Below are 27145 nucleotides of genomic sequence, written 5' to 3'. Positions count from 1 at the left end.
TTAGTGAACATAATGGTATTGAGTTGAATCTACACGAGTTCTGTACGTTACGGGCGCTATTGTCATCGCCAACACATGCCATATCACATCAAGTCATCAAACACTTTTGGACTCGAATCCCCCCACAGGGTATCAATTTTCATATCTGTACGATCATCAAACGACCGCACACCACTGTAGGTCCACCTCATACTACCCGCGCAGAATAACCGAACTTAATGGTGGAACAAACGAGTGCCCTGCTCAACAAAGACGATGCCAAGCTTCTCGGCAGTCTCGAAGACGGGGCCGTCGTTCTGGCTGCCGCTGGGGGCGGCGATGTACTTGACACCCGAGCGAGCGGCACGGAACACGTTGTCGATGAAGGGGAACTAGGTTCATGATATGTTAGCACTGTGAAACAGGCCTCAGATGACTAGTGTGATTGGGGATACTCACGAAAGCATCGGAGGAGACGGCGACCTCGCCCAACTTCGCGAGCCAGCTGTCACGCTCTTCCTGGGTGAAAGGAGCAGGAACCTCCTCGAAGACACGCTCGTACTCGGCCTTCTCGGCATCGTTGCGGGGAGTCTGTCCAGAGCAGAGCAGATCAATGGCATTGCTCTTGTCAGCGCGCTTGGTGCCAGCCTTCCACTTGATGTTGATAACGCGGTCGTTGAAGCGCATCCACCAGTTGTCAGCCTTGTCGCCGGCCAGACGAGTGCAGTGGATACGGCTCTGCTGACCAGCGCCCAGACCGACGATTTGACCGTTCAGGGCGTAGCAAACCGAGTTGGACTGAGTGTACTTCAGGGCGATGGTAGCCACGGTGAGATCCCGCAGAGCGGAGTCGGGGAGGGCCTTCAGGTCCTTGGGGGTGATGATGGTGTTGAAGGTCTTCTCAGGCGAGATGACAACGTCGTTGCGGTGCTGGCTGAGCTGGACACCGTACAGAGTGCGGGTCTCCTCGGCGGCGGGGACATAGCTCTCATCCATCTGCAGGACAAGGTACTTGCCACCCTTCTTCTTCGACAGGATCTCCAGAGCCTCGGGAGTGTAACCGGGAGCGATGACACCGTCCGAGACCTCACGGGAGATGATCTTGGCAGTGGGGACGTCACAGACGTCGCTGAGGGCAAGCAAATCGCCGAAGCTGGACATGCGGTCGGCGCCACGGGCGCGAGCATAGGCCTGAGCCAGGCCGGAGGACTCGATACCGGCAATGTCATCGACCATGTAGACCTTGCGCTCCTTCTCGGTCAGGGGGACACCGACGGCGGCGCCGGCAGGCGAGACGTGCTTGAAACTGGCAGCAGCAGGGTAACCAAGAGCCTGCTTGAGCTCCTTGACCAAAGCCCACGCGTTGAGAGCGTCGAGCAGATTGACATAGCCGGGGGAGCCATTTAAAGCCTTGAAGGGCAGCTTGCCTTCCTGCATGTAGGCAGCGGCAGGCTTCTGGTGGGGGTTGGTGCCGTAGCGCAGGGGGAGATACTGCTCACCGTTACCGGCATACTGCTTGCGGAAGAAGCCCGAGATGGCGGAGTCGTAGTCGGCGGTGTGCTCGAAGGCCTTGAGGGCGTACAGCTTACGGCTGTCCTCGGAGATCTCACCGGTCTCCAGCTCCTTCAGGAACTCAGGGTAGTCATTGGGATCAGAGAGAATGGTGACACGAGCGTGGTTCTTGGCAGCAGCCCGGAGGAGGGTCACACCGCCGATATCGATCTCCTCGACGGCCTCAGCGATGGTGACGTTGACCTTGTTGACGGTCTCCTTGAAGGGGTATAGGTTGCAGACGACGAAGTCGACCTTGGCGATGTTCTGATCGGATAGATCCTTCTCATCGGATTCGATGTCACGGGCAAGGATACCGCCGTGAACCGCGGGGTGCAGGGTCTTGACACGACCACCGAGCATCTCGGGAGCGTGAGTGATGGCCGAAACATCCCTGTCAGATTACAATTCCAAATCAGCTCACTGGATTCAATCCAAACGAGATCAGATCGAGCTTTCCAGGCGGTGACTCACTCAACAGGGAATCCAGCCTCACGAATCATCTTCGAAGTGCCGCCGGACGCAAGCAGACGGACATTCTGCTTAACCAGGCCCTTGGCCAGGTCAAGGAGTCCGGTCTTGTCATAGACGGAGAGGATAGCTATTCAATCAAAGCGGTACAAACTCGCGTCAGTCTGAAGCTCACACCAATCGAGTCGAAAGTGCGGGGGAAGGAACCAGGGCAGTCTCTGGTACTGGGCGAGCAGCAGACTCCCAGCTCCGATCAAGGCGCATAAGAAGCAGAGGATGCGAGAGCAAGGCAATGAACCTACCCGACTTTTGCTGGGACATTATGAGACACCGACAGTGATGGGACACTAGATCACAACAGAGTCAGAATGACGGGATAGTCGCGGGAAAAAAAAAGTTCAGATAATAGTTAGGTAACAAGTCGTAGAGAAAGCCCCCCGCCGAAGACAGACGACCTTAACCCGATTGAACCACAGGGTAATCAGAGTAGGACTAGAACAGAAAGCTTCTACATACCTGAGAATAGATGGTAGCTCGAACTGAGTCAAAGAAAGATGCCGACTATCTCAATGAACAGCGACGACCAAGCTAGACAATAATATACTCTGTCAGTATCGGATGACAAGTCAAATCTTTTGCATGTCCCACCGCGGGGTTAATCACCGCCTCGCGGGACGGTAAGAATTGCCCGCCGTTCTCGGAGTAATCGCAATACCGTAACTTATCCCCCCCGGCGTGCTTCTTTCGACGCCACATGCTGTAACTTACGAAAGACCTTGTTTCCCACATGATCACTAGCCCTCGAAATCTTAAAGCTGCATATCTGCATAGCGACATAGCTGTACCAGCTTACATAATTATGCATCTCTCGCATATACTTCGTCTATCTAGCAACAAACGAGCCACGCTAAGCAAATCACCTGACGCCGCACAGACCAACTCAGACCGCCCTCGCGAGCACAAAACCACCATCCGGCCGACCATTTCTTTTGATTCCTTTTTTCTTCTTTTTTTTTCTTCTTCATGAACAACGCAAAAAAACAACATTCTTTCAAAAGCGTTCCTACGAGGACCCCACTCATCTTCTTGAGATGGGCCTATGAAGTACGGAAATCGTCATAGAGAATGGAGAGGGATTGCTTTTCTGCATAGGGCCGATCTTGGGTGCAGTGCCTGACTTGATCTCGTCTTCGACGGGCTCGGTGGAAGGGACTGCAATGATTGGCTCTACAGCCTTTTTTTTTTTTTCTTTTTCTTTATGAACTCGTAGAGCTTTCTAAATTGTAGAGTACCTTCACTTCGCTATTGCTCAGTGCATGAAAAGGATTCCGTGGAGGGTCTTGGACGTAAACGGAAGAAATCGGGAGCTTCGTAGGTTGGGGTCGTATATTCTTCTACGAGGAATGTGTGTGGCTTATCCCTTTGAGCTACCGTGATCATTTCCATTGTTCATTATGGACCTTCAATACTAGGAGACACTTGTCGATGCGGGTAGCCAGCAAAGGCAATAACTGGGTTACCAAGAACAGACGGTGCCAGAAACATAGCAGACCTCCCAAATTTCTGCAACCCAAACACGAAAGAAGAAAAAAAAAAAAAAACTCCAAAGGGGAATTATCGAATATAAGAGAGTGAGGAAGTCATGGGACCTATTCCAGCCCATACTTGCCTCCACCTCCAATGGCCAATTGTCGGCCAACGTTGCCAAAGCAGACGCACGCGCAGAAGAGAACACTCGCCAACCAGATGCGGACCGCAGCGCCCTCTTGTGTGACGCCTGAGACCAATCCAAAGTCTCGGCTCGTGTTGTTCAGTAGCGGGATGCTAGCTGCGGGAGTCTCTGTGGATGTCGGTATTAACTCTGGCTTCAGGCCCAATACCACAGCGGTCCCTGCCAGTCCAACCACGGTCGATAACAGGAACCCGGCCTTCGTGCGGTCGATGAGATACCACAGAACAGGGTTGACGAGAGCAAGAGTAGCAGAGGCCTGAGTAGTGGATTCCCAGGGAAGCTTTCGCTGTAGATGAGACTCCAGTTAGCATTGAAATCGTGTAGAAGACAACAAAGATTGTAAAAAGAAAGGCATGGGATTGCTTACCAGAGCAAAGGCAATTCCGACAAACGCCCCAACGCTTCGAGCCACTGAAACCCAAGCAGGCGTGCGGTCTTCGCGGTCACGAGTGTTGCCCTGTCCCTTGGGTGCGCGGGAACGGTTTGCATCCATCTGCTCTGCAAAAGAATCGAGCCAGGGCAGGAAGTTACCCAGCGCCACTCCACTGAAGCCCCAGAACCCAAGGTATTGCCACGAGTCGTAATCATGGATGTTCTCCAACTTCACCGGCGTGATCCAGTGGTTCTCATGTAGATGCACAGTGATAACCCCGTAGATCACACCGAAGCCAAAAAGAAGCGCACTTCTCACCACCTGGGGCAGAATCACCCCGCGGAACAGGCCATGGCTGAGGCGCGACCGAGTCCTCTGCAAAGCCAAGGGATCCGGCCCTTCTGACGGTGTCTGGATGGCCGGTAGAGTCTCCGAGCTGGGCGTCTGCGCTTCTGTGCCCCAGGGACTGGACTCTTCACGGGTGCTCTCGAACGCCGTCGGGGAGTAAATACCGTATAGCGTGGACGACGTCAGGTTCAAAATCGACGCATTGCGGCTCACGCTGGTCGAGCTGGTCTCCTTAGGGTTCAGCAGGTCCGGGTTCGCGGGTTCGGCAGGGGTGGAAGTCTCCGACGACTCGTTCGAGGGTGTCAGGTCGAAGATACGCCGGGGACGGGGACGGAGGATGGTAGGTTCATCGGACATGACAGGCAATGGTTGTGGGGTCAACGACGACTAGAAGATTTGTGATGCAGAAGGAGAGCTGAACCGTGATCGTTCAGATTCCCCTTGGAAAGTAAGGGTAAACACAGCCTTGCGAATGGCGGGTTGTTCAAACTCTAACAGCGATTTCGGGGGATGACGAGTTCAAGTCACGATCGGGAAGGCTGTGCGGTATTTAATATCGTCGCCTGGCAGGGAATAAAAGGACCGAATTCTCCTCAAATAGTGAACGTGATCTCCTGGGAGGGGGATCGGAGTGGGGAGAGACGAAGAGGCGATAGATAGAGAGAGGCAGAGACAAGAGCAAGAGGTCAAGGACCTGTCAGCAGTTGCCGCAGGACACTGGGAAGAGCTGCACCTCGAGCTAGTAGCTGCAGCCAAAGACTGCAAAGTCGCCGAGCAGGCTAATAATAAGCGAAGGTTTGAGCTCTGGAAGACAACAAGTCAACGACGCAATTTGGAAAAGGATCAACGAGAGCGCCGACTTGTTCGGACTTTGAATGCGTTGGGGGTGGAGCACCTCTTGCAGACTGAGAATTGGTGCTGATTGATTGACGAGATCGGCGGATTTTCTGGGGGTTAGGAGATGGTGTGACTGACAGATAGACCGAAATCTAGCTAGATAGATCACCAAGATGAGGAGAGTCTGTGATGACTCAAAAAAAAACCTGTCTGTCTCCTGTAGATAGATAGATAGACGGACAGATACTTCTAACAATATCGAAGTATAAAGTGGAAAGAGAGAGAGAGAGAGAGAGAGAGAGAGTGTGTGTTTGTTGTGTTGTGTTGAAGCAGCAAAATTTCTATGGGGGAATTTTTCACATGTCAATAATGAGCATCCATGAAATCATCAAATCCTCGTCTTCCCAACAACTTTCTAATGAAATGACGACTTCAGAACGAGTAATTAATCAATCATGTTAATACTTTATAGACTATACTATGGGATCTGATTATCGTGATTGGTTCTGGCTATTATATCTTCCGCCGAAACCTGTAGATCCTTGCGACCACCTTCAGAATGGAGCCTGGATGGACTGATTTCCTCCATACATCGGGCCACTAGGAATGACCGACTAGGTAGGGAGGCACCCCCTCCCCCAGTATGTCTCTGATTTGCTTGGCTGACGAAGAGGCTTCAACGTGAAAACATATTCATCATCAATATGAACGTGATAGTGACCGATTGAAGGTCTGGCCGCATATTGTCTGATGTTCTTCATCTGCCTTGCCTTGATCGGTCTCTCCGGTACTGACACAGGCAACTGTAGGACTCGAATAAATAATTCGGAATTGGTGGTCCTGTAGATGGAAAGACAACTGTGTCGAGGAGTACATGTTGATGCTACCTATAGTAAAAGAAGAAAAAGAAAGAGAAGAAAACAGAAACAAAGGGACCCGGTGCTTCGATGCAGTTAAAAGATGCCCTGCAATGGTAACAAGACGTGTGTCATCACATGGGAAAGATACATGCAGAGATGGACCGGGACAAAGCAGAAGAGAAGGACATGAGATGCAGATGGAATTGGTGGTGATATTCCAGGACAACAAGGAAGAAAGAGAAAAACCAGGGGGTGTAGAGCATACAGTACAAAAGAGAGCAAGACGAGAGAAAGGAAGAAGACAATATCCTTACAGTTCAGGGCCATCATTCATGATAGCCGTGGTGTCGCCGGCGATGGAGGAGGTCTCGCTGCCAGCGTACCCATTTCCGCCCTCGAGAATGGACGAATTGTCATCCCCTTCCCCGTCCATGTCGACACCTCCGTCCAGATCCTCATCGTCAACGTCTTCGTCAGAGGAGAGCCCTTCTGCGTCGTCATCCACACCCGCACCTTCACCGACGAAACTATCCTCGTAGCCAGGTCCGCCGGGGCGCGACGACCGATCACCATGATCAGCCACATCGTCCTCATCGTCGCTTCCTTCGCCGAGTAGTTCACGATCGAGATCATCGAGAGCATCGCCGTCGAGATCAACATCCTCGTCGCCCAAACGGGAAGGAGGTAGAGGCGATAGCTCCCGGTCGCGAGAGGGAACATCAAGGTGATCCTTGGCAGAGCCCGCCGTGGCTCCAGCGGCACGACTGGGACGACTTCGGCTGCTCTTGGAACGGGAGGCCGGGGCAGTCTTCCCCTTGGAGGCGTCTTCACCTGTTGCACCCGCAGCAGCAGCGGCTCCAGCCGCTTGCGCCTCCGCGAGCTTCCGTCTGGCATTACGTGCAGCGCGAGCCCGGCTGCGGGCCGACATCGAGGCGCGGCCGCTCATGTCCAGGGCATCCATGGCATATCCATCCTGTTTTGCTTTCTGGCGCTCTTCCCGCTCCTTCTTTCTGTCTCTCTTCGGACCATTGGCATTCTCGTAATCCCAGCGATCCAGCCGTCTGGAGGTCTTGCGGATCACAGACAAGACGTAGCTCGCACTTTCGCCGAAATCCTCCTCCTCCGTGTGGTGAGGAATCAAACCACCTTTGCCCCACGAGGTTTCATCATCATCTGTATCGTAGCCATCTGGGAGACTTTGCAGCAGACGGCCGTAGCGTGCAAAGGGAATTTCACTTTCCCGCTTCGCACGGAGAATCCGGTATGCCTCATTTCGACGCTTAGCCAGCAGATAATCAATGCGTTGGCGCCGATTTTGTTCAACAGCCAACTGGTGCTGAGTGAGTGGCCGGGGTCGGCGAGCCGTGGCCGGCTGCCCAATTGTAGACTCGGTGACAAATCTATTTAAGATTGGATGACCCGAGCCAGGAGGTGCTGGAGACGAAGCATCGGGGGTCTGTTCCATCTTTGTCTTGAGAATCAGACGCTGCTGACCGACTGAGCGGTTGAGCGAAGACTCTCGTTTGGGCCGCTTGGACTGAGAGCGAGATGACTGGCTTGGCGTCAGATAGCCGTCGTCTTCATCCGCTGGACGCTTGGCCAATCCTCCATAAAGGGAATCGGGAGCACCTGGAAGAAAGGTGAGCTTAGCAAACGGTGTACCACCCATGCAGGGCCAGGGACTGAATTACCTGAAATCGCTTTTGAACCGTCCGCGGCAGGCGGGCTATCTTGGTATAAGTAGTCAAATGGGGCTATACAAAGGGTTAGCTAGATTTTTTTTTTTTTTTTCAAATGAATGAGGCAGAGGTGAAAACTACGTTTTCTGGCACGCTTCGGAGGCCTGGGGAGCGGCTCATCTTCCTCCAGTATCCCTATGTAGAGAACGTCAGTCTAGGCAGCAAAGAAAAGAGATAGCATTGAGTAATGCAGTGCAGCTGTACGTTTACGCTCCAGGCGTTTCGCTTCCCCGTATTCGATTTCAGACGGGGTATCCACGTTTTCCTCGTTGGCCTGCTCTTCCGTGAGGCTTTCGAAGTTGGGCACTTTGATCGGTAGGCCCCCCGTTCCTTCGCCATCTTGACCGGGGCCGAACGGGTTGTTGAGGGCAGCTTCACGCGAGTAATCGCTCTCCAGATACCACCACATCAACCACAGAAAAGCTCTGGCACGGCTTTTACTGCTCAAGGTCGACCTCATGACGAGATCGAAGAAATCTCGAGGAGGGAAGAAGTGGAGCTCCGATACTCTAGGAGCGAACTGTGCTAGGACAAAGATTAGGTGTACGGGATTCGTCCGAGGAACCGGAAAGCGCTTGATTCTTTCGAGGTTATTAGGCTGGTCGATGTCCTCCGATGCGCCTTTGAGGATTGACTTGAGACGGGGAGCATCTTGAAGCTGCTTGTACGCATTGGGGTCCTGGTGTGCTTGCAACGAAGGGATGGAGTGATACGTCCGCAGCTGAGCGCGCATTTCCGGGAAGACTATAAGGTTGGAGAGCACAAGTCAGCAGAGAGAAGGAACGGACACACATGGGAGAAGAATCCTCCGATCAATCCCAGAGTTACGCGGGGTGAGGGCATACAGTTGAGAGTGGTATTCATCCGTCCAAAGTTGACAAGCAGACAAACCATAGCCATGTTGATGGCAGCTTGCTTGTCACTCTGCAGCTTATCCTTGAGGATCTTGCTCGTCTTGCTGCTCTTGGCCATCGCATCGATATAAATATCAGCGAAGTCCAGGTTCTTCTTCCCGTCGGACCAGCGAGTGAAGACCGGCGTCTTGTCCTCGAAGACAAGCTTGAGGAACTGGTACTGGATATCCTTGCGCCAGAGCGGCATGCCATCCTCCTTCTTCAGGTGTCTGATTTTATTTCCCGAGTAGACAGAGCCGATGGTGCCATTCGCCTGACGTCGGATTCCGACCGTCGCGCTCACCGTGCTGTGCGCTGCCGACTCGTCCGGGTTTTCAGACGGCGCAAACAACTCGTCTGCGATGATGCTTTCGGCGTCGGCCATCTTCGAGGGGATCCCGCCGCTTGGGAGCGATCGATTGATTACTCGATAAGCAAAGAGTATTGTTTGCGAACTTGGCGCGAGTGATCGAGGTTGTGAAAAATGCTTGTTCGTGCCCCAGAGGGGGGGGCGTCACACGTCGTCAGGGCCGGGGGCAGATCGAGAATCAGGGTAGCGTGTAATTCCCTAAATGTAGGAAAGTGATGGCATAAGTGAACCGGTAGATAGTGTAAGGGAGAGCGAGAGAAAGCCAGGAAGAGATGAGAAACGAGGAGAAGGACAGATAACGATGATGAGAAGGTTGATGAGTGAGGTGGTAGTCTCGGGGTTGGATGGAAGAGAGAAGAAGGAGGACAAAAGGAGCGTTGTGTGGTTCTTGGTGCCAATAATTAATTCTTCTGGCTTTCCGGGATCTTTTGCCTGGCGGGTTCTTTTGCTATACAGAATTACTATTACATTTACAGCATCCTCTGGAGAGAGAGTGGTTTCGGCTCGTCTCAACGAACCCACCACGAGGTAGATACGTTCGAGCTATTGCCCGTCTCTTCATATACAAATTGCTCCAAGTTGGACAGAATTTTTTTTTCTAGTCATTTAAATAATATTTGTTGATCGATGTGGTCCTGATCAATAGAGAGCATTCACGGCTTTGAACCAGATGAGGATAACAGTATATGCAAAGCTTCAGATTATGTAAATCCTCATGGACCAACCAATAAGGTATCCTGAGATAATTTATACGATACGGTACGATCAGAGCTATTCTCAGTCTATCTAGTTCTCTTTATCTGAAAGGTATGGCGATTTTGTCCACACTGAGTAGTGATATCCCCCGGCAATGCGCAGCAAGCAGAGAGAGGTTGGAAAATGTACTGAGATAGCATGGATGGAATCAGTCATCCCTAGAAAGGGAATAGTACATTCCTCCCAGAGTATCTTGGGCTACCATTGTATGTATGTCGAGGTAGCTTACTCAGGTACCTTTTAATGTCATTCCAACTCCTTCGTCCAGTCCTACAAGAGGTGGAAGAGAATAACGAATAAACTTTTTTGTATTGATGAAAATAAAGGTAGCTCTCTTCTCGCGAGACAAGGAGGTCTCCATGAGCTACGCCATGCCATGAAAAGGCTCAAAAGCCCAAAGCTGCTCCTGACAGAAAACGATGATGCCTCCGAAACCAGCATGACCATCATAGCGCCAGCAAAGCAGCTTCCCATCCTCCGAGGATCCGAGTAAATGAAACAGAAAACAGCTCCCATTCAAAATGTCAAGCCTCTCCACGGACCCCAGTGTAGAGAATATTTTGTTGTGGACACAGCCGCTCAAAGTCAACGCCAAACACAATGCAAATAATCCCATCTATTGCACTCGCATCGAGTAGTTGATGCACCGACGATGAGAAAACAGAGTGCCAATGATAAGAAAATGAAAGAGAACACGCCGGAAGAGGGCTCATGATCAAAGATTGCCGCTTGACCACTACTCCCCCCTTCGTGCCCGTGTTGATGCGCAGACCCAGGATGCCCCATTGAAAAGTTGGCAGAAAGAAATGACATAGCTCGGAGAAGGAAGCATAACTTCCACAGGAAGAGGAACGGCGCATGTGCATGATGAAAGCAGAGCGATGAGAGAGAGAAAACAAATAAGACAAACAACAGGCCCGCCTTTAGATACCGAAACCATAAGAGATCTATGTTGCAAGACACGGTCGATGCAGCTGCAACAGCACCGAGCATATGAAAACCATAAAAAGCACTTTTCTGAAGACGAAAAGCCGGCACACGCGCTCGGCGCAAATCGTTCAAGCGTACCTCCACATGGACGCTTGAAAAACAGGTAAGGGTATCTGATAAAAGCGGTCGTAGCAGGAAATTCAACGCGATCTATGATAATCATGCAAGGCCGTCCAAAGTGCCCGTGACCATACCACAGGCATAGTCAGGAGCCATGTAGAGACGGAGATATCCGACCGCATCGAATGTCCCATGTCTAAGCAGATGGAGAAGACAAACAAGATAGCAAATCGCGAAATGCTGAACAAATAAAACACCGCAAGCCCAAAGAAGGAAGAGACAAATCACAGAAAAGAAAAAAGGAAATCGTGGCGGTCGTGACAAAGCCGATCCTGAGAGATGATAAGGGAAGGGGGCGAGAGAATAAGAATCAAGAACCTCAGAGCTCGTTTTGCTGATCGTATCCATCGAATGGAAGGGATGCTCAGAGTCGACGGCCTTGCCAAGGACCACAATCCCCGCATTTACCACCACGAAGAAGGTCCAGTGGGGCCAGAGGGGTTGCCATAGCTGCCACCGTAGCTGCCGCCACCGCCGCTGGCACCGCCGTAGCCACCGCCATAGGATGGAGCAGCAGCACCACCACCATAGCTGCCGCCGCCGTAGCTGCCACCGGGGCCACCGTAGCTACCTCCGCCGAAGGAAGGAGCACCGCCACCCATGGCACCGCCCATACGGCGCACATCGCGGTTGGCATTGCCACCACGGCCACGGCCACCGCGACCGCCACGGCCGCCGTATCCGCTGCCTTCGCGAGCAATGCTCTCCAGGAAAGAGGGAACCTCCTGGTGAGCCTCCTTCAGAAGGTCGATCAGCTCACGGACGACACCACGGTTGCCACGGTTGAAGAAAGCAGTGGCAATACCGGTGTTACCGGCACGACCGGTACGACCAATGCGGTGGACGTAATCATCGATGTCAGTGGGAAGATCGTAGTTGATAACGTGGGTGACGTTAGGGATATCAAGACCACGAGCAGCGACAGCAGTGGCAACGAGGATGGGGCAGCGTGCGGAGCGGAACATCTCCAGAGCACGCTCACGCTCACGCTGAGTACGATCACCGTGGATGGCGGTAGCGGGGAAGCGCTGGTTGATGAGGAAGTCGGACAGAGCATCGGCCATGCGCTTGGTCTCAACGAAGATGAGGGTCAGACCGCTGGTGCCATGGGTGTGGAGGATATCGAGCAGAACGGAGCGCTTGTCAACGTCTTCAACGTACTCGACCTTCTGAGTGATGTTCTCGGAGGTCGAACCGACACGACCGACGGACAGGAAGACGTAGTCCTTCAGGAAGTCACGGGCGAGCATCTGGATATCGCGGGGGAAGGTAGCCGAGAACATGAGAGTTTGGCGCTCGTTGACCGAAGGCATATCCTCACCCTCGACGATACGGCGAATCTGAGGCTCGAAACCCATGTCCAACATACGATCAGCCTCGTCGAGAACCAGGTAGTTGATGTTGACGAGCGAAATGCGGCCACGCTCGATCAAGTCAACCAGACGACCGGGAGTAGCGACGAGCAGATCACAGCCACGCTCGATCTGGCGGAGCTGGGAGCCAATGTCGGCACCACCGTACACAACACAGGGGCGAACCCAAGAGCGGTAGGCGAACTTGCGGGCCTCGTCGAAGATCTGAGAAACAAGCTCACGAGTGGGGGCGAGGATCAGGGAAGTGGGATAAGCCTTGCGTTGACGGCCGTAGCTCATCTGACCGGAAGCCTGAGCAGGCACGGCGGAGGGACCCTTCTGGAAAGCCTGAGAGAGAATGGGGAACAAGAAACCACCAGTCTTTCCGGAGCCGGTCTGGGCACAAGCCATGAGATCACGACCGTTCATGACAATGGGGATGGAGTACTTCTGGACGGGGGTAGGGGTCTGGTAACGAGCGAGCTTGATGTTCGAGATCAGGTGGTCGTCCAGGGGAGGGTTCGTGAAAGCATTGACGGGCTCGGGGACATCTTGACCGGAAGCTTCGACAGGGATATCGTCGTAGTTGGCGAAGTTAATACCGGTGCTCTGCTTGGTAGGATCGTTGGGAACACCGAAAAGTTCACGTTCCAGGCGGGCGTTCGCGGGACCAGGGATGTGCTTGCCATCACGCCACTGGCCATCTCCAGAGCCTCTAGTAGAGGCGCCCTGGGAACCACCGTAGGAGCCTCCGTGACCTGGGTGTCCGTAAGCATGGGGATCAAATGGCCGGCGTTGACCTTCCGAGGGAGTCCAGCTGTTGTTACCATTGGGACCACTGGGAGCGCGAGGGCTAAAATCAGAGGCGTTGGCGTTAGCCCAGTTGCCACCACGGGGAGGGGCGCCTTGTCTGTGACCGATCATGCCATCGTTAGCCAAGATACTCAAAAAAGGAGGTGAAGGAGATTATGTGATACATACCTGGGACCGTTCCAGGCCGCAGGACCGGGAGGAGGAGCAGCAGCGGCAGCAGCGTCGACGTTGGCACCCCCAGCGCGCCCACGGAGATGGGGAGGGATGTAGGCAGCGCGGCCAGTGTTACCAGGGCCAGCAGGCGCATGCTGGGAGTCGTTGAGGGAAAGGTTTCCCATGTTCAATCCGTCGGCCATGTTTGCGAGAGTTGAAATGACTATTTAGAAAAAAAAAAGAACAAATGAGCAATTCGAATTCAATCTCGGCGTGTAGTCGGGAGATACTGTGAAATCCGTTGTATGTTTAGGAAAGGCACGGTTTATTCCACGTACAATTCGAAGGGTCGTGATGTGTTGTTTGAGCTTGAAAAGCAGACAATCAATCTATATTAGAAGATTATCTGATGGTCGACACCGAATAAGGAATGCTAGAGATTCTCCCAGAGAGAAACGTGAGAATCCGTCAGAAAACAGAGTCGTAGTCTCTTCTTATCAAGTGGCGACGTAAAAAAATAACACAAGGGTGAAGAATCGAAAAGATCTGTGGAAAGAGAAATGATGAAAACAAGCAAGTCTCCCAGATCTAGCCCTCTATCAAATCTTTGCAAAAGAAGAAAGAAAAAGGACTAAGAGAAAGACAGTAGTAGATGATAGATGATGCGGGAGGGATGGAGGGAAAGAGAAAGATGTGTGAAGGGGAATTTTAGAGGTTAAGAAGGCAGAGTAGTTTCTTAGGCGGAGGGGAGCGAGCAGAATGATGGAAGAGAGCGAGAAGGGTTTGGTTTTGTGGGAAGATCCAAGTTTTTTTTTTTTCTTTTCTTTTTCTTTTCTTTTTTTTAGTAGGGGAAGTGTAGGTAATTTTGGATTGCCAACAATGGAGGCGAAAAAAATCCAACGGGAAAAAAAAATTAAAAAAATTTTGTAAAATTTTTTCTTTAACATAGAAAGAAGAAGGAAAAAAAAGGGTCTGACTGGATATCCAGATTTACTACGGAGTATGCGAATCTAGATAAGTCATCCAGCCTCACGGTTGACCCAGACCTACAATGAGACGGATGGGGTTTGCCTCTTACTTCTGCGTCTTTCAGGAATACAGGGATAGCTTGGGTTCTCAAGAAGGGATGGATTTAGATGATCAGAATCTAAGATACTCTGTAGATAGCTAGTCATACTCCGTACTATCTATCTATATCGAACTTCCCTGTTAATTAAACCACATCACACCGATGATGTTTGAAGCCACAATCTACAGTGGTCTATGCTTTTTGGTTTTCTTACTCTGTACTCCTCTTGTCTGTCTTGCAGTTGCAAGACTTCCCTTCTCCATACCTAGGTAAGGTATGTAGGTAGGTACCTGGCTCGAAAGTTTGTAATACCCATTACCACTGGCTTAGCTGGCGGTAATGGTAAGGTAAGGTATGGACAGCGTCTTATGTAAGGGCAGCCATTTGCACTGGTGGACCAATCTATAAAAGGTTAAATGGAATCAATCCACTTGGCCAGACAGAATGGCGAATGCCAAGCAGGAGAACACGGAGACTCCATAGGTAGTCCATATGTACGGTGACATGATCCTCTAGGGCTATTATGTAGCTATTGATTGTGGTTACCTACCTACTCAATAATAGCTAGGTATGTATTGAAAGGCAATACAGTACTATTGCTGTACCGGTGACGCCTTAGGTAGTGTTTCTTCTCCAAGTTGCAGAAGACATGGTTTCAGAAAGTGACCAGATACTCACCATCGTGGTCTTTCACGGGGATGGACGGAATACTAGGGGTAGCGGAAGTCAATCATGCTGAAACTCAGGGCGTCAAAAAGGATAGGCAGATTCTGCACTACTTTCAGTTGTACCTATCAACTCCGTCGCTGAAATTCAACTCAAGACATCTATTCCACATTGCCACTTGCTTATGATTCCATGGTATGTTCATCAGACAGACGTTTGCCACTGATCGACCAGTAGGTCATGTTACGTCCGTGATCCCAAGGAAAATGTCCTACGGGGTATCTAGTACTAGCACGATTTAACTGTTCGCCGGCGACTTGGGGGGAATTTGGTAAAAACTGCAATATATCTATAGACTGGTGAACTCGAGCTTATCGTTTAGACTTCGCTCCTCTCGTCCCACTTGCCGCTCTGTCCCTTCCTCTTCACGACACTCTTCAAGACTACAACCACAACAACCAGGATGAACACCACTGCAACGTTTTGACGAGTGAACAATGACGATTCGCGCAACGTAGCCGCCTCCGATACCTCCGATGGGTGTTCTTGGTGAAGCTCTTCAGTGGATTCTTGTTCTGACGGTCATTCTACCGTCAGCACATTAGGGTTCCTCTTAAAGGAGCAAGAAATGACCAGGAACGGGTTTAGAGCTCCTCGTGTTGGCTACCTTTGGTAGATTCCGTGGTCTCGTCCTTGATCTCTCCGCTCTTTGCGATCTTGACGGTCGTGGCGGGTTTGTCGCCAGGTCCCTTGGGAACGTTCTCAATCTTCTCAACAACGTCGTAGCCCTCAAGGACCTCGCCGAACACAACGTGGCGGCCATCCAGCCATCTGATGCAACATGAAACATCAGCTTGCTGCCCGCTTAGGTTCAGAATCGAAAGAAAGGAAGAAGACTTACGCAGTAGGAACAGTCGTGATGAAGAACTGGGAGCCGTTGGTATCCCGGCCAGCGTTCGCCATGCCTAACAAAATTAGCATCTTGCGCACTTGATATCAGCGGGCCTAAGGAAGCTCATACTGAGAAGACCCTTTCTGGTGTGTCTGATCTTGAAGTTCTCATCCGCGAACTTCTCACCATAGATCGACTTGCCGCCAGTGCCTACATGTAACAGGCTGTAAGCATACACACTGCAATATAATTCTGTCCGGAGTACCAACCATCACCGCGGGTGAAGTCACCGCCCTGGATCATGAAATCGTTGATAACACGGTGGAAAGTAGAGCCCTCATAGCCAAAGCCCTTCTCGCCAGTAGCCAGAGCCCTATAGTAGGTTTAGTATTGAGATTTCAAAGATATCCAGCGGGATCGGTCGTCGTACCGGAAGTTCTCAGCGGTCTAAGCAACGTTCTCTGTAAGCGTTGGTCCGACGGAGATTAAGTATGGCGACTTACCTTGGGAACGGTCTTGCCGTACAATCCCATCACAATTCGTCCCAGGGGCTTGTCTCCATGCTCAATGTCAAAGTAGACCTATGCAGCCGGTTGTTAGCACTGCATCTGAGCACTCAAGGGGGTAACTCAATTACTTTGGTGGTGATCTTGGGGCCTCGTGGTTCCTTAGACTCCGCAGCGTGGACCAGAGCGAGTCCAGCCGCGAAGACCAGGAAGAGGGACAAGAAGAGGTTTTTGAAGTACATGACTGCTCACAATGCACCGTTCTGGATGGATTGCAGACGATGGGCTGTGAGAGGACTAATAAATCAAGTCGTGGGGGAAGCGAAGGAAGTAGTTAGTCGAGGCCAGCTTGCAATTGTCTGTCATGCGGAGATGCCAAGATGGTTGCAACATGAAACATTAGCGGTATTTTTTAGTTGATCTAACCGAAAAGGTTTGCAAATTGGAAACGACTGTTGCCAATTATATCCACAGGAGCATAATTTTCAAATTTCCACACGTCTCCATTACATTAGCTTCAAGTTGCTTCATCGGAGAAACATTTTTGCAGCTGAATTTCTTCCCGCAATCCGGAGATCAACTGGCGGTCGTTGACAGCAGCCCAGCGCATTGGGGAACAATTCGATAGCAAGAAGCTCGCAGATCAGATCATAGCTGTTCACAATGGTATGTCCCTCCAAAACCACTTCAGGAGCACGTACTCACCACCATAAATACAGGTCTTCATTCTTGGTGTCAACTTCCCTGAGCGGAACCTCGTCAAGGCAAGCGCATCAACCCGCAACCCCCGCAGCCAAATCACCTCATTTTCAAGCTCGTGCGGAATTTCCAATCTAACAACTTGATACAGAAGTCCCTCCAGTCTTTCTTCGGCGTCGGACCTCTCGCCTCCGCGCGTCTCCTTGCCCGCTTCCACATCCACCCAACCTGCAAGGTTGGCGATCTTGCAAACAAGCAGGTCTTGGACCTCACAGCTGCTTTGTCCGATATGAAAATTGAAAACGACCTCCGCAGACAGGTACTGGATGATATCAAGCGGCTGAAGGAGACGGGTTCCTATCGTGGTAGGCGCCATGCATTGGGGTTGCCGGTGCGGGGACAGAGAACTAGGACACAGGTGGGTTTCCCTGTCTTTGCTTGTGTGCTATGGAGCTGAGCGTATTTACGGTCAATAATATTGCCGTGCTACGTGTCTTTTGAAGCGGGAAAAGAATCATATACTAACGATGACCGACAGATCTCAACTGCTGTCAAGCTCAACCGCATGGAGAGAAGACTGTAATTTCGATACGACTATTCTGCTTTGGGGCATGGAAATGGCGTTATGCTCGTTTGGCTTTCATGTAATTTTGGAATATCCATATCAATGTACCATATGTTAAGCGAGAGTATTCAGTCTCAACACGATCGGATCTCTAGCTATCTCCTACTTATTTGTGCACTCCATTGTATGTTCAAAGGTAGAGTATCCGGAAGTATAGGACTTATCATGACATAGATGGTCAAATGACAAGACATGAAATCAACTTCAACTTTTTAAACTCGACAACAAAACGCCTGATCTATGTGCAATTCATCTCACGCGGACAACATGCCCTCCCCGCGATTAATTTGGATCCTCTTATCCTCTCCAGCACTGACAATGCCAATTGTCTTATCCCAGCATACGCTGAAGACCTTGACGCCCTCTCCACCCACACGCTTCGAGTCTGCCTTGCCTTGTTCTTCCAGACCCTTCCGCGAGATGGTGTACACGCTCTCGCCAACAACACCATCCTTGTCAGCCTTAGTGGCCCGAATATCCCAGATCCGACATGTGCCGTCGTGACTTCCACTGATGAGACCATATGTGCTATGAGGATCGCGAGCCAACGAGACGACTGCGTTCGTATGCCCGCGCAGTGTCATGGCCGAAATCGTGGTCGCCGACGCACGAGGATCTATGAGGGTGATGTGACGGGCCGAGGTTCCAGCTGCGAGCAGGCTGAGCTCGGGAAGGTGCTCAAGGGAAAGAAGCGAGTGGGATGCTGTCCGCGTATCCACCAAGGTAGCAGTAACAAGATCCCACGTACGCAGGGAGTGGTCCCATGAAGTCGAATAACCGACGGTCGAGTCCTTGGCATCGAAGATAGCAGCGGACACCGGTGCAGTGTGCGAGGACAGGAGGGCCACTGGTCCTCGCTGGGCAACGCTCACAGAGGAGTTCAGCTTTCTGCGTTTCGAGCTCCGTGCAGCGGCCGAGGGAAGCAAGTTTTCTGGCGCAGCAGGAGCGTCGGATTTCTTGGTCGACCAGAAACCGACGCTGTGATCAGAAGATGCCGAAAGCAGACGGTGCGAGGGGGCATGCACCGCTAGCGAGTTGATACCAGACTTGTGTCCGTACAGCTCAAGATGAGGTGCTATTGTGCCCGAAAACCCGTCTTCACTTTCGGAGTATTTCCAAAGGCGCACTGTGCGATCGAGGCCGGCCGATACGATCTGGTTGGGAGTAACGAATTTGGCAGCCTTGATGGATGCTGCATGGCCTCCGTCGGCCGCAGGTGGTGAAGTCGCAACAACCTGGGATGACATGTTCCACACTCGCAGTAAACCATCGTAGCTGCCGGAGAGAATACGCTCCTGACCCGGAGAGATCGCCGCCGATGCCCATGTCGCAGCGGGAGATGTGGCGGAGAGTACGTCGGTCGAGCTTACCCAGTCGTCATGCTGGAAAGATGCAATGTGCAGCGGAGGAATCAATGCCCTCACATATTCGATCTCCAAAGTTGTTTCCGCAGAGATACCATTGGCAGTCAGATATTCGTCAATCGAAGTCCGAAGAAATGTCCCATTGATTAGGAATTCGAATGGAATCGGCTTGTCGTTACTGAGGAGGTTGTTCACCAGAGTGGATAACGCATATCTTCGCAGGCCTAATGTAATAATCAGTGAGTTATGCGACCATTTTTTTCTGCTTTTTATTTCGTTCTTAAGAATGCCCGATGCAGATAGAACATACCAGTAGGAACTAAAATTGGACCAGTGCCGTCTGGCAGCGCAATATCTTCTTGCTTGCTGGTAAGCTGCACACGAACCTGTCGCTGAGCAGCAGACAAATCTGCATTGGACGCGGAATTCTGAATGTCCTCCATGGTGGTATTTTGGAAACTCGAGACCTGAAGAGGGGTGCTTGGAGATCCAACCGATATCAAATCTTTCTGCCGTTGACCCAAATTGCGAAGATTGAGAAAAAAATACGGTGGCCAATGCGGCCACTTGCGCAATGCGCGGAGTCTCGCCGTAGCCGCTCTACATCTCCAGTTGAAATTATTACTTATTGGATGAACATCAACAGACATACTCGGTTGATATCCGGCCACTCTTCGCGAATCCGATAAAGATAAATTTATTAAGTTTGTACAGCTCACAATCATTATCTACCCTCTAGACAGTCTCCGGATCTCCGCGATCGCTTTTCGACGGTAGTCAGACTCCGCAAAGAGAGCCTCGATCAGGTCAACCACTTCTTCCGCTGAGAACTCCAGCCGTAGTTCTCCTTCCAGCCAGAGAAATTTGATGTCGGCGAGTGAGCTTTCCAGAATGTTGATGAGATACTGGAACTTCAACCAGCTCCGCACATACACAGCGGTCATGGGCACTCGTTCAGGACCTTCAGGAGTTTCCGGCATGAAGAGATCCTCCAGCCTAGAAACTTGGTTACAGAAAGAAACCAGACGCTGAGACTGGGCCTCCGAGATATCTCCCAAATCTTCGATATCAACAATAAACTTGTTGATTACTGTAGACACTAAAGATCCGATGGATTGAAGGAGCGCAGAATGCGACAGGATAGGTTGCCACTCCTTGTAGATGTCGTGAATCCTGTCAACAGTCGCACTCACTGCATTTTCGCACTCGCCAAGGAAAGGTTGTTCCGAGCATTGGCTGAAACCCTGCGCACCGTCGAGCAGATCTGTGACAATGGTGCGTTGGGTCTGCATCTCTCTGCTGTAGGCGAGCTTGCCGAATCGTTCGAGCGTGTCGAGGTCTGGGGCGAGTCTCGAAAGCTCATGCTCCTCTACCATGCCGCGGAGCTGTTCAGCAAGATATAAGCTGTCGTTGTAAAGGTACATTTGCCCGGCATTGAGCTTGAGGCTGTAAAACGAAGGCGCAATAGCCTTGAACATCGCTAGAACCAAGGTCGGAAGTGCGAGCAAACCAGCTCCAGAAGAGATAATGCGGGAATGCGTATGTCTAGTATATAATTAGCAGAAGATTAGACTGATGGGTCATCCAGGCTTACCCAGGTTGTGATATGGCCGTCGAGTCCGTAACCTGCTGCCGAACGATCGCTAGGATGGATTCCGGAATGTCCGTAATCGTGTACCGCTCTGTCAAAGTAACTTCCCGAGGTGCGTGACTCGTCACACCTTCGCTTCTGGCAGGCTTGGATTTATCCATGCTCTGATTCTGTGGATTCTCAATACTTTCATCTCCATCTTCATCGTCACCCCATCCCCATGCTTCCGCATCATCCTCTATAGCGGACGCTAATGTTTGAGCTTCAGTGTTCGATGTATCCTCCTTGGTGTCGTCATCGAGGCCCCATGCGCTGACATCCTCATCCTCCTCCTCATTACTAAGGGGGGTTTCTTCGGGTACGTTTCCGTTCTCATCATCCCAACTGGCATCCCAGTCGTCGTTTGTTGCATTTTCCAACAAGGCCTCGTCCGCTTGAGATACTTGCTCTTTTTCAATTCGCTCTACCTGCTTCGTAGAACCTTGACTAGCAGCAAGGACTTTCCGAACTTGGTCCAATGAATCGGCTCGCCGCCTGGCTAGCCAGAGACGGGGCGCTTGATTGACCCAAGATACAAGTTCTTCCTGCCCGCGCCAGCCTAGGCTCTCGATTGTTTGAGCAAACTTCAGTACGCAGTCTAGAATCGATTCGAATTCAGCTAGACGCGTAAGCTCTGTAGGGATCGCAAATGAGAGCCAGGATGATATGAACTTGGTGGACAGGGACGGAATGAGCAAGTCGGAGAATGGATCCAAGACGGAATGTGGTAGGCGCTGTCTCAGGAAGCCCAAAAATCCCGAGAGGCGATCCAGAAGCTGAGGAACAGTGGCAGCCGATGGATCCGGTTCAACACGAATTGAACCTTCTGAGACTTGAATCTGACAGCTGTGATTTTCGACATTGGGAAGCAGAATCGGTTCTACTAAAGCAAGTAGAAGGTCCTTTTGCAGCTTTTCGATGGCAGGGTTTAGCATGTCCATTCGAGCCATCGCCGCAATTGTGTCGTCCAACGGAGCTTCTGCTCTAAGTTTAGTTCAGGTCAGATCAGAATGGTTGCAAGGGCACCTACTCTCATCTTTTGAGACTTGAAAGCTCTTTGACCCCCTATCGATCTTCAATTGCTCGTTCCAGAGCATGCGGAGGGCCTCAGCGATCTCCTTCCTCAGTCCAGATACATTTTCTATCAGGATTTGCTTCACATTAGTGTTGATAAATAATTTATCCTTATTCATAGCGGTTTCCAACGTCTCCAGTGTATCGATGGCGACCATGATGCGACCTTCCCTAAGGTCCACCCGTCCTGCATCAAGTTGTTGACAAAGACATTGTAGTTCCTCAAGACTGCTCGTCACGGCCTGGTTGAACGCAATCTCTGTTTGAATCAGTCGGACCTTTGCAGCAGCGTCTTCCACCTTCGCTTGCAAAGGCTTCGTGTTCTCGTGCTGTGCCACGATCTCACGCGCAGTGAGCCTAGACCGCTCAATGTCTGCATGGAGCTGTTTTGCCTGGGAAATCCAGCCGTCGGCATCGAAATCATTCTCTCGACTGAGTGAGCTTACTTCGGCCTGCCCACGAGATAAGTTGTTAGCAATTGTGAGCGTGTGATATCAACGTCGGCCTGGATGCGGACAATGGACACGTACTTCAACTTGCTCTCTGGCCTTCGTTAGAAGCTCCAGTTCAGTCGCAAGAGCGGATGTAGGAAATGCGGATGCTATTACCTCCTCCGAGCCTGGATAGATGCCCTCAGTGACGAAATGCAGTACTGACTGGCAGATCTCCTGCTCCGAGGCCTGCGGAGGCATGTTGACTACTGCCCAGTGATGTCTGACCTTCTTCCTGGACCAGTGAGCAGCGGGTCGCACAACTTTAGATTGCTTGCGGAAAGTCCCAAACTCCCAAACCCTCTAAGACAGAGACATTAAGGATCTCGGCTTCCTTCCAGCTTGGCGAAAGAAGAGCACTTGTTGTTCAGAACAACAACAACGATACTCCCCGCCATGTGACTTCACTGTCCGATTCACCGCCTTGGGTAGTATGAGAAAGTCCCTCCACGAGCTGACATTCCCACTAACACATATTACTTCTGGTGAGATTCAATTGTTACTATATGAGATAGAAGAGTTTCTTCTTCTTTTTCTTTCTGTATACAAGTTTGAAAGTGCAGGGATTTCTCCATAACTGTGTGGTCCATAAATAAGACCTTCCTACGGACATAGTTGTGCCTTAAAAGAACGGAACCAAACTCCACTCTCAAAAGGACAAAGCCTAACGACAACTGCAAATATCTGGGATCTCAGCCCAAATTTCTTGCAATAGCAATATTGCTGTTATTAAGTCCGTCGTGCTGTCTCGGCTTCTCCTGCGAGGTCTGAGTCGGACATATCCAACTCGATCTATGTAAGTACTATTATCGTCTCCGTCGCATCCAAAATGGAGATGAAAAGATTCTGTGTCCCACCATTCATCGATGTCAACAGTACTGCTTCAAAGGCGCCGTTTCAGAGCTTGGTCTGAGTCTATGTTCCACATATTCATAATGCCAATACTCAAGCCAGTCACTATTCTGTCGTTGATGTTTGTTTTTTTATCTTCTGGAAGCTCGTCATGGAATGAGTGCATCTCCCACTATTTCTTATAGCCTTTCTTCTTTTCTTTTCTCTTGTCGCAGGCGTTAGGTACATCATATTGCACATGGATTATTGACGTTTTTCCAGATCCTCTCATCCCGATTTGATCACCAGCTTCTGGGGGAACCTGAAAGAGTTCTCCCACCTGTCGTTTGGCAACATGTCAACATCCGGCCCAAGAAGCCACTTTAAACTTCTCCAAAAGTTCAAGCCTGACTACTCGCCTAGCGAGTTCACTCAGTATGAATCAGAGAGAACCGGCATGCGAGTAGTGGTCATTGACCAGAAGGGTCCCAAGGTGACTGGGTATTTTGTCCTGGCCACCGAGATTCTGGACGATTCAGGTGCCCCCCACACCTTGGAGCACCTGTGCTTTATGGGCTCCCGCAATTATAGATATAAGGGCTTTCTTGATAAGCTCGCTACACGCGTCTACTCCAACACAAATGCCTGGACAGCCACAGATCACACCGCCTACACTTTGGACACAGCAGGCTGGGAAGGATTTGCTCAGATTTTGCCTGTTTACCTGGAGCATGTGATTGCACCCACTTTAACAGATGAAGGCTGCTACACCGAAGTCCACCATATCGATGGTTCAGGCAACGATGCTGGAGTCGTGTACTCTGAGATGCAGGGAGTGCAGAACAATGCCGCTGAACTGATCGACTTGACTGCTCGCCGACTGATGTACCCGCCTGGTGTAGGATTTCGCTATGAAACCGGAGGCATGATGGAACAGCTCCGTGTCCTCACTGCGGAGAGAATTCGAGCCTTTCATCGCGAAATGTATCAACCTCGTAACCTATGTTTGGTTATCACGGGCGAGGTAGACCATGACAACATGCTTGAGACTTTGGACAAATTTGAAGACACTATTCTAGATGTCATCCCAAGCCCTGATTCACAATTTCGGCGGCCGTGGGTTGATTCGAAGCAAGCTCCGCGACTAGAGAAATCGATTGTGGAGAAAGTCGAGTTTCCGGAAGAGGACGAATCTTTTGGTGAGATCGAGATCAGATTTATGGGCCCTGACTCCACCGATCCCGTTCAGAGTAAGCAGTTCAACCATCTGCAATAGTTTTGCTGAGTACTAATATTGGTATAGCTGGTGCTCTTAACGTTGCGCTTTTGTACCTTGCTGGATCGTCTGCTTCGCTACTGGAAAACACGCTTGTGGAAAAAGAACAAGTAGCCAGTGCTGTCTATTACGCTACTGAGGACCACCCCAGCATAGAGATCCGCTTCACTTTGACTAGTGTGGAGACCGACAAACTTGCGCAGGTGGAGAAACGTTTCTTCGAGGTGCTCCAGGACGCTATGAAGAAGGACTTGGATATGAAGTACTTGAAGGAATGCATTGACCGACAGAAGCGCACCTGGAAGTTCTCCACTGAAACCTCCGCCTCTTCGCTCGCCGAATACGTCATCTCGGACTTCCTGTTTGGAAAGAAAGATGGTTCGACCTTGCTGGATGTTGCAACTTTGAAGGAATACGACATTCTGGAGCAATGGAGCGAAGTCGAATGGCGCAGTTTCATCAATAAATGGCTTGCAGATGCTCCCCATGTGACAATACTCGGCACGCCGTCCCTGAAGTTGTCTGAGACCCTGAAAAAGGAGGAAGAAGCCAGAGCTGCAGCACAGAAGGAGCAACTCGGACCCGAGGGCTTGAAGGAGCTTGCGGATAAGCTGGAGAAAGCCAAGGCTGAGAACGACAAAGAGATCCCTAAAGAGATGCTGGAAGAGTTTAAGATCCCGGGTACTGAATCAATCCATTTTGTGGAGACGACAACGGCTCGTTCCGGGGCTGCCCTAAAAGCTGGTCGTCCAGACAACAAGATTCAGAAGTTGATTGATACTGATGGGTCAGAGTTGCCGCTCTTTGTACACTTTGAACATATTCCTAGCAGCTTTGTCCAGCTTTCTCTTCTGATCTCAGCCCAGTCTGTCCCAGTTCATCTTCGTCCCCTCCTCTCTATCTACACTGAGGCGTTCTTCAGCCTACCGATCCAACGCGACGGCAAGACAATCAATTTTGAACAAGTTGTCGTTGAATTGGAAAGGGACACTGTCGGCTATTCTATGGAAGGGGCCAGGAGCTTGGGCAACTCCGAAATGTTACGCATTTCTTTCCAGGTTGAACTAGAGAAGTATAACAGTGCTATTGCATGGCTCGAAGAGCTCTCATGGAACTCCGTCTTCGACGTCGAGAGACTACGGGCGATCACCAGTCGACTTCTCGCTGACGTTCCTGATGCCAAGCGTAGCGGCGAAGACATGCTCGCAGCCGTGCATGTCATGGTTCATTATGCACCCGAATCCATCGTGCGAGCCCGAAGCACCTTGGTCAAGGCGCGGTACCTAAAGCGGATCAAGCGACAATTGGTTGAGCAACCCGAATCCGTTGTTGCACGCATGGAGGAAATCAGACAAGCTCTGTTTAAGTTCGAGAATATGCGAGTCCTGGTTATCGCCGACATCAACAAATTACCGAACCCAGTTTCGTCCTGGAAGTCATATGCCGAGCGCCTAGGGGCCGTTGCCCCTCCGAAGCCCATCACAGTCCGCAGAGAGCTGCTCAGTGAGGCAGGTCGCGTTCCTGGCGGGAAGTCATATGTGGTTCCGATGCCGACGATTGACTCGTCTTTTGCTTACGCAACTGCTCGGGGTCTCGACTCGTACGACCACCCGAAGCTACCAGCGCTGTTGGTTGCTATTGCCTACATGAATGCCGTCGAAGGACCGCTCTGGGTGGCAGTCCGTGGCAAAGGTCTGGCGTATGGTACTAACTTTGCATACAATATTGACACTGGTTTCGTCAACTTTGATGTGTATCGGTCACCGAATGCGCACAAAGCCTTTGAGTCCAGCAAGCAGATTGTCGCAGATCATCTTTCCGGGGAAATGCCATTTGATCCATTGATGCTGGAGGGAGCAATCAGCAGCATTGTTGTCAGCTTTGCCAACGAACAGTCCACTATTGCCAGTGCCGCTCAGGGCAGTTTCACTCGCCAGGTGATACGTAATCTGCCAAGTGACTACAAGGAAAAGACCCTCAAACAAGTTCGGATCACGAGTGTTGATGATGTCAAGGCAGCGTTGCGCGAGATTATCCTCCCACTGTTTGCTCCAGATACAGCTAATGTCGTGATCACCTGCGCTCCTGTGCTTGAAGAGGTAAGCTTTCGCTATTAAATTAACGGACATAATTGACAGAGCTTCATGGACTGACCCTCGTTCTAGACAATTCAAAAGGGCCTCGAGGCGTCTGGATTCACCCCTGAAGTACAGCCGCTCAAGGAATTTGAGGATGACTATGGACTCAAGAATGATGGAGATGAAGACGACGAAGATGACGAGGACGAAGATGACGAATCTGAATCTGGCTCAGAAGATGACGAAGAGGAGAGTGACGATGAGTAATGTTTTACGATGATGATGACGCCACCTGGTAGAATCTCGACATGCAATTGGAGATACATCTTGTCGAATTAGATCGTCAGGGACCTTGGTTCCCCATCAAAGACATTGTAAGCAAGTGTTTTCGAACACAACTTTGCATTATAATCTTGGTTTGCATAGCTTACTGTGCCTTTGTTTGATAGATAGACAAAATGAGAAGCCAACAGCAACGAACAGCAAACTACTTGTCTCTGCAACACATTTCACACATTTAAACCAACTGTCCTACATACTATCTATCTACCTGGTGCCATACAATGTCTTTCTAGACATAGATTTCCTTACTATATTATAGGGCGCT

At 50.8% G+C, this 27145-nt stretch overlaps 9 protein-coding genes across 9 annotated transcripts, besides 6 other annotated features; 2 read left to right on the top strand and 7 right to left on the bottom strand.

Annotated features, from left to right (window-relative positions):
- Positions 1-215: 215 nt before the first annotated feature.
- ACLA_047010 (phosphoribosylaminoimidazolecarboxamide formyltransferase/IMP cyclohydrolase) lies at positions 216-2322 on the bottom strand (the record flags this gene model as incomplete). Its single annotated transcript, XM_001271661.1, has 4 exons — positions 216-371; positions 439-1924; positions 2005-2131; positions 2304-2322. The coding sequence occupies 4 exons, from the start codon at positions 2320-2322 to the stop codon at positions 216-218; spliced, it is 1788 nt and encodes a 595-aa protein (XP_001271662.1).
- A 1328-nt stretch (positions 2323-3650) lies between these two features.
- On the bottom strand, positions 3651-4811 carry ACLA_047000 (INSIG family protein; the record flags this gene model as incomplete). Its single annotated transcript, XM_001271660.1, has 2 exons — positions 3651-4019; positions 4101-4811. 2 exons carry the CDS (start codon positions 4809-4811, stop codon positions 3651-3653), a joined length of 1080 nt encoding a protein of 359 aa, XP_001271661.1.
- A 753-nt stretch (positions 4812-5564) lies between these two features.
- Positions 5565-5595: a microsatellite.
- Positions 5569-5595: a microsatellite.
- An 866-nt stretch (positions 5596-6461) lies between these two features.
- Positions 6462-9168, bottom strand: ACLA_046990 (putative INO80 chromatin remodeling complex (Ies1); the record flags this gene model as incomplete). Its single annotated transcript, XM_001271659.1, has 5 exons — positions 6462-7780; positions 7843-7905; positions 7972-8025; positions 8095-8634; positions 8736-9168. The coding sequence occupies 5 exons, from the start codon at positions 9166-9168 to the stop codon at positions 6462-6464; spliced, it is 2409 nt and encodes an 802-aa protein (XP_001271660.1).
- A 2255-nt stretch (positions 9169-11423) lies between these two features.
- ACLA_046980 (DEAD/DEAH box helicase) lies at positions 11424-13540 on the bottom strand (the record flags this gene model as incomplete). The annotated part of the gene is made up of 2 exons (XM_001271658.1): positions 11424-13281; positions 13353-13540. 2 exons carry the CDS (start codon positions 13538-13540, stop codon positions 11424-11426), a joined length of 2046 nt encoding a protein of 681 aa, XP_001271659.1.
- Positions 11463-11598: a microsatellite.
- Positions 11658-11713: a microsatellite.
- Positions 13541-14143: 603 nt separating the features above from the next.
- Positions 14144-14180: a microsatellite.
- Positions 14181-15716: 1536 nt separating this feature from the next.
- On the bottom strand, positions 15717-16712 carry ACLA_046970 (peptidylprolyl isomerase; the record flags this gene model as incomplete). The annotated part of the gene is made up of 7 exons (XM_001271657.1): positions 15717-15903; positions 15974-16037; positions 16094-16174; positions 16234-16337; positions 16395-16411; positions 16468-16545; positions 16602-16712. 7 exons carry the CDS (start codon positions 16710-16712, stop codon positions 15717-15719), a joined length of 642 nt encoding a protein of 213 aa, XP_001271658.1.
- Positions 16713-17458: 746 nt separating this feature from the next.
- On the top strand, positions 17459-17752 carry ACLA_046960 (mitochondrial 37S ribosomal protein uS13m; the record flags this gene model as incomplete). Its single annotated transcript, XM_001271656.1, has 2 exons — positions 17459-17587; positions 17708-17752. 2 exons carry the CDS (start codon positions 17459-17461, stop codon positions 17750-17752), a joined length of 174 nt encoding a protein of 57 aa, XP_001271657.1.
- A 296-nt stretch (positions 17753-18048) lies between these two features.
- ACLA_046950 (WD repeat WDR12/YTM1 family ribosome biogenesis protein) lies at positions 18049-19601 on the bottom strand (the record flags this gene model as incomplete). Its single annotated transcript, XM_001271655.1, has 2 exons — positions 18049-19382; positions 19469-19601. 2 exons carry the CDS (start codon positions 19599-19601, stop codon positions 18049-18051), a joined length of 1467 nt encoding a protein of 488 aa, XP_001271656.1.
- A 285-nt stretch (positions 19602-19886) lies between these two features.
- Positions 19887-22554, bottom strand: ACLA_046940 (uncharacterized protein; the record flags this gene model as incomplete). The annotated part of the gene is made up of 4 exons (XM_001271654.1): positions 19887-20703; positions 20753-21767; positions 21819-22314; positions 22393-22554. 4 exons carry the CDS (start codon positions 22552-22554, stop codon positions 19887-19889), a joined length of 2490 nt encoding a protein of 829 aa, XP_001271655.1.
- A 985-nt stretch (positions 22555-23539) lies between these two features.
- On the top strand, positions 23540-26805 carry ACLA_046930 (putative zinc metalloprotease; the record flags this gene model as incomplete). Its single annotated transcript, XM_001271653.1, has 3 exons — positions 23540-24434; positions 24488-26559; positions 26626-26805. The coding sequence occupies 3 exons, from the start codon at positions 23540-23542 to the stop codon at positions 26803-26805; spliced, it is 3147 nt and encodes a 1048-aa protein (XP_001271654.1).
- Positions 26711-26826: a microsatellite.
- Positions 26827-27145: the final 319 nt, after the last annotated feature.

The sequence above is a fragment of the Aspergillus clavatus genome, genomic scaffold (assembly GCF_000002715.2).
Source record: "Aspergillus clavatus NRRL 1 1099423829800 genomic scaffold, whole genome shotgun sequence".
Classification (NCBI taxonomy): Eukaryota; Fungi; Ascomycota; class Eurotiomycetes; order Eurotiales; family Aspergillaceae; genus Aspergillus; species Aspergillus clavatus.
Note: the sequence above shows the minus strand (reverse complement) of the source record. Positions and strands in the feature narration are given on the sequence as shown.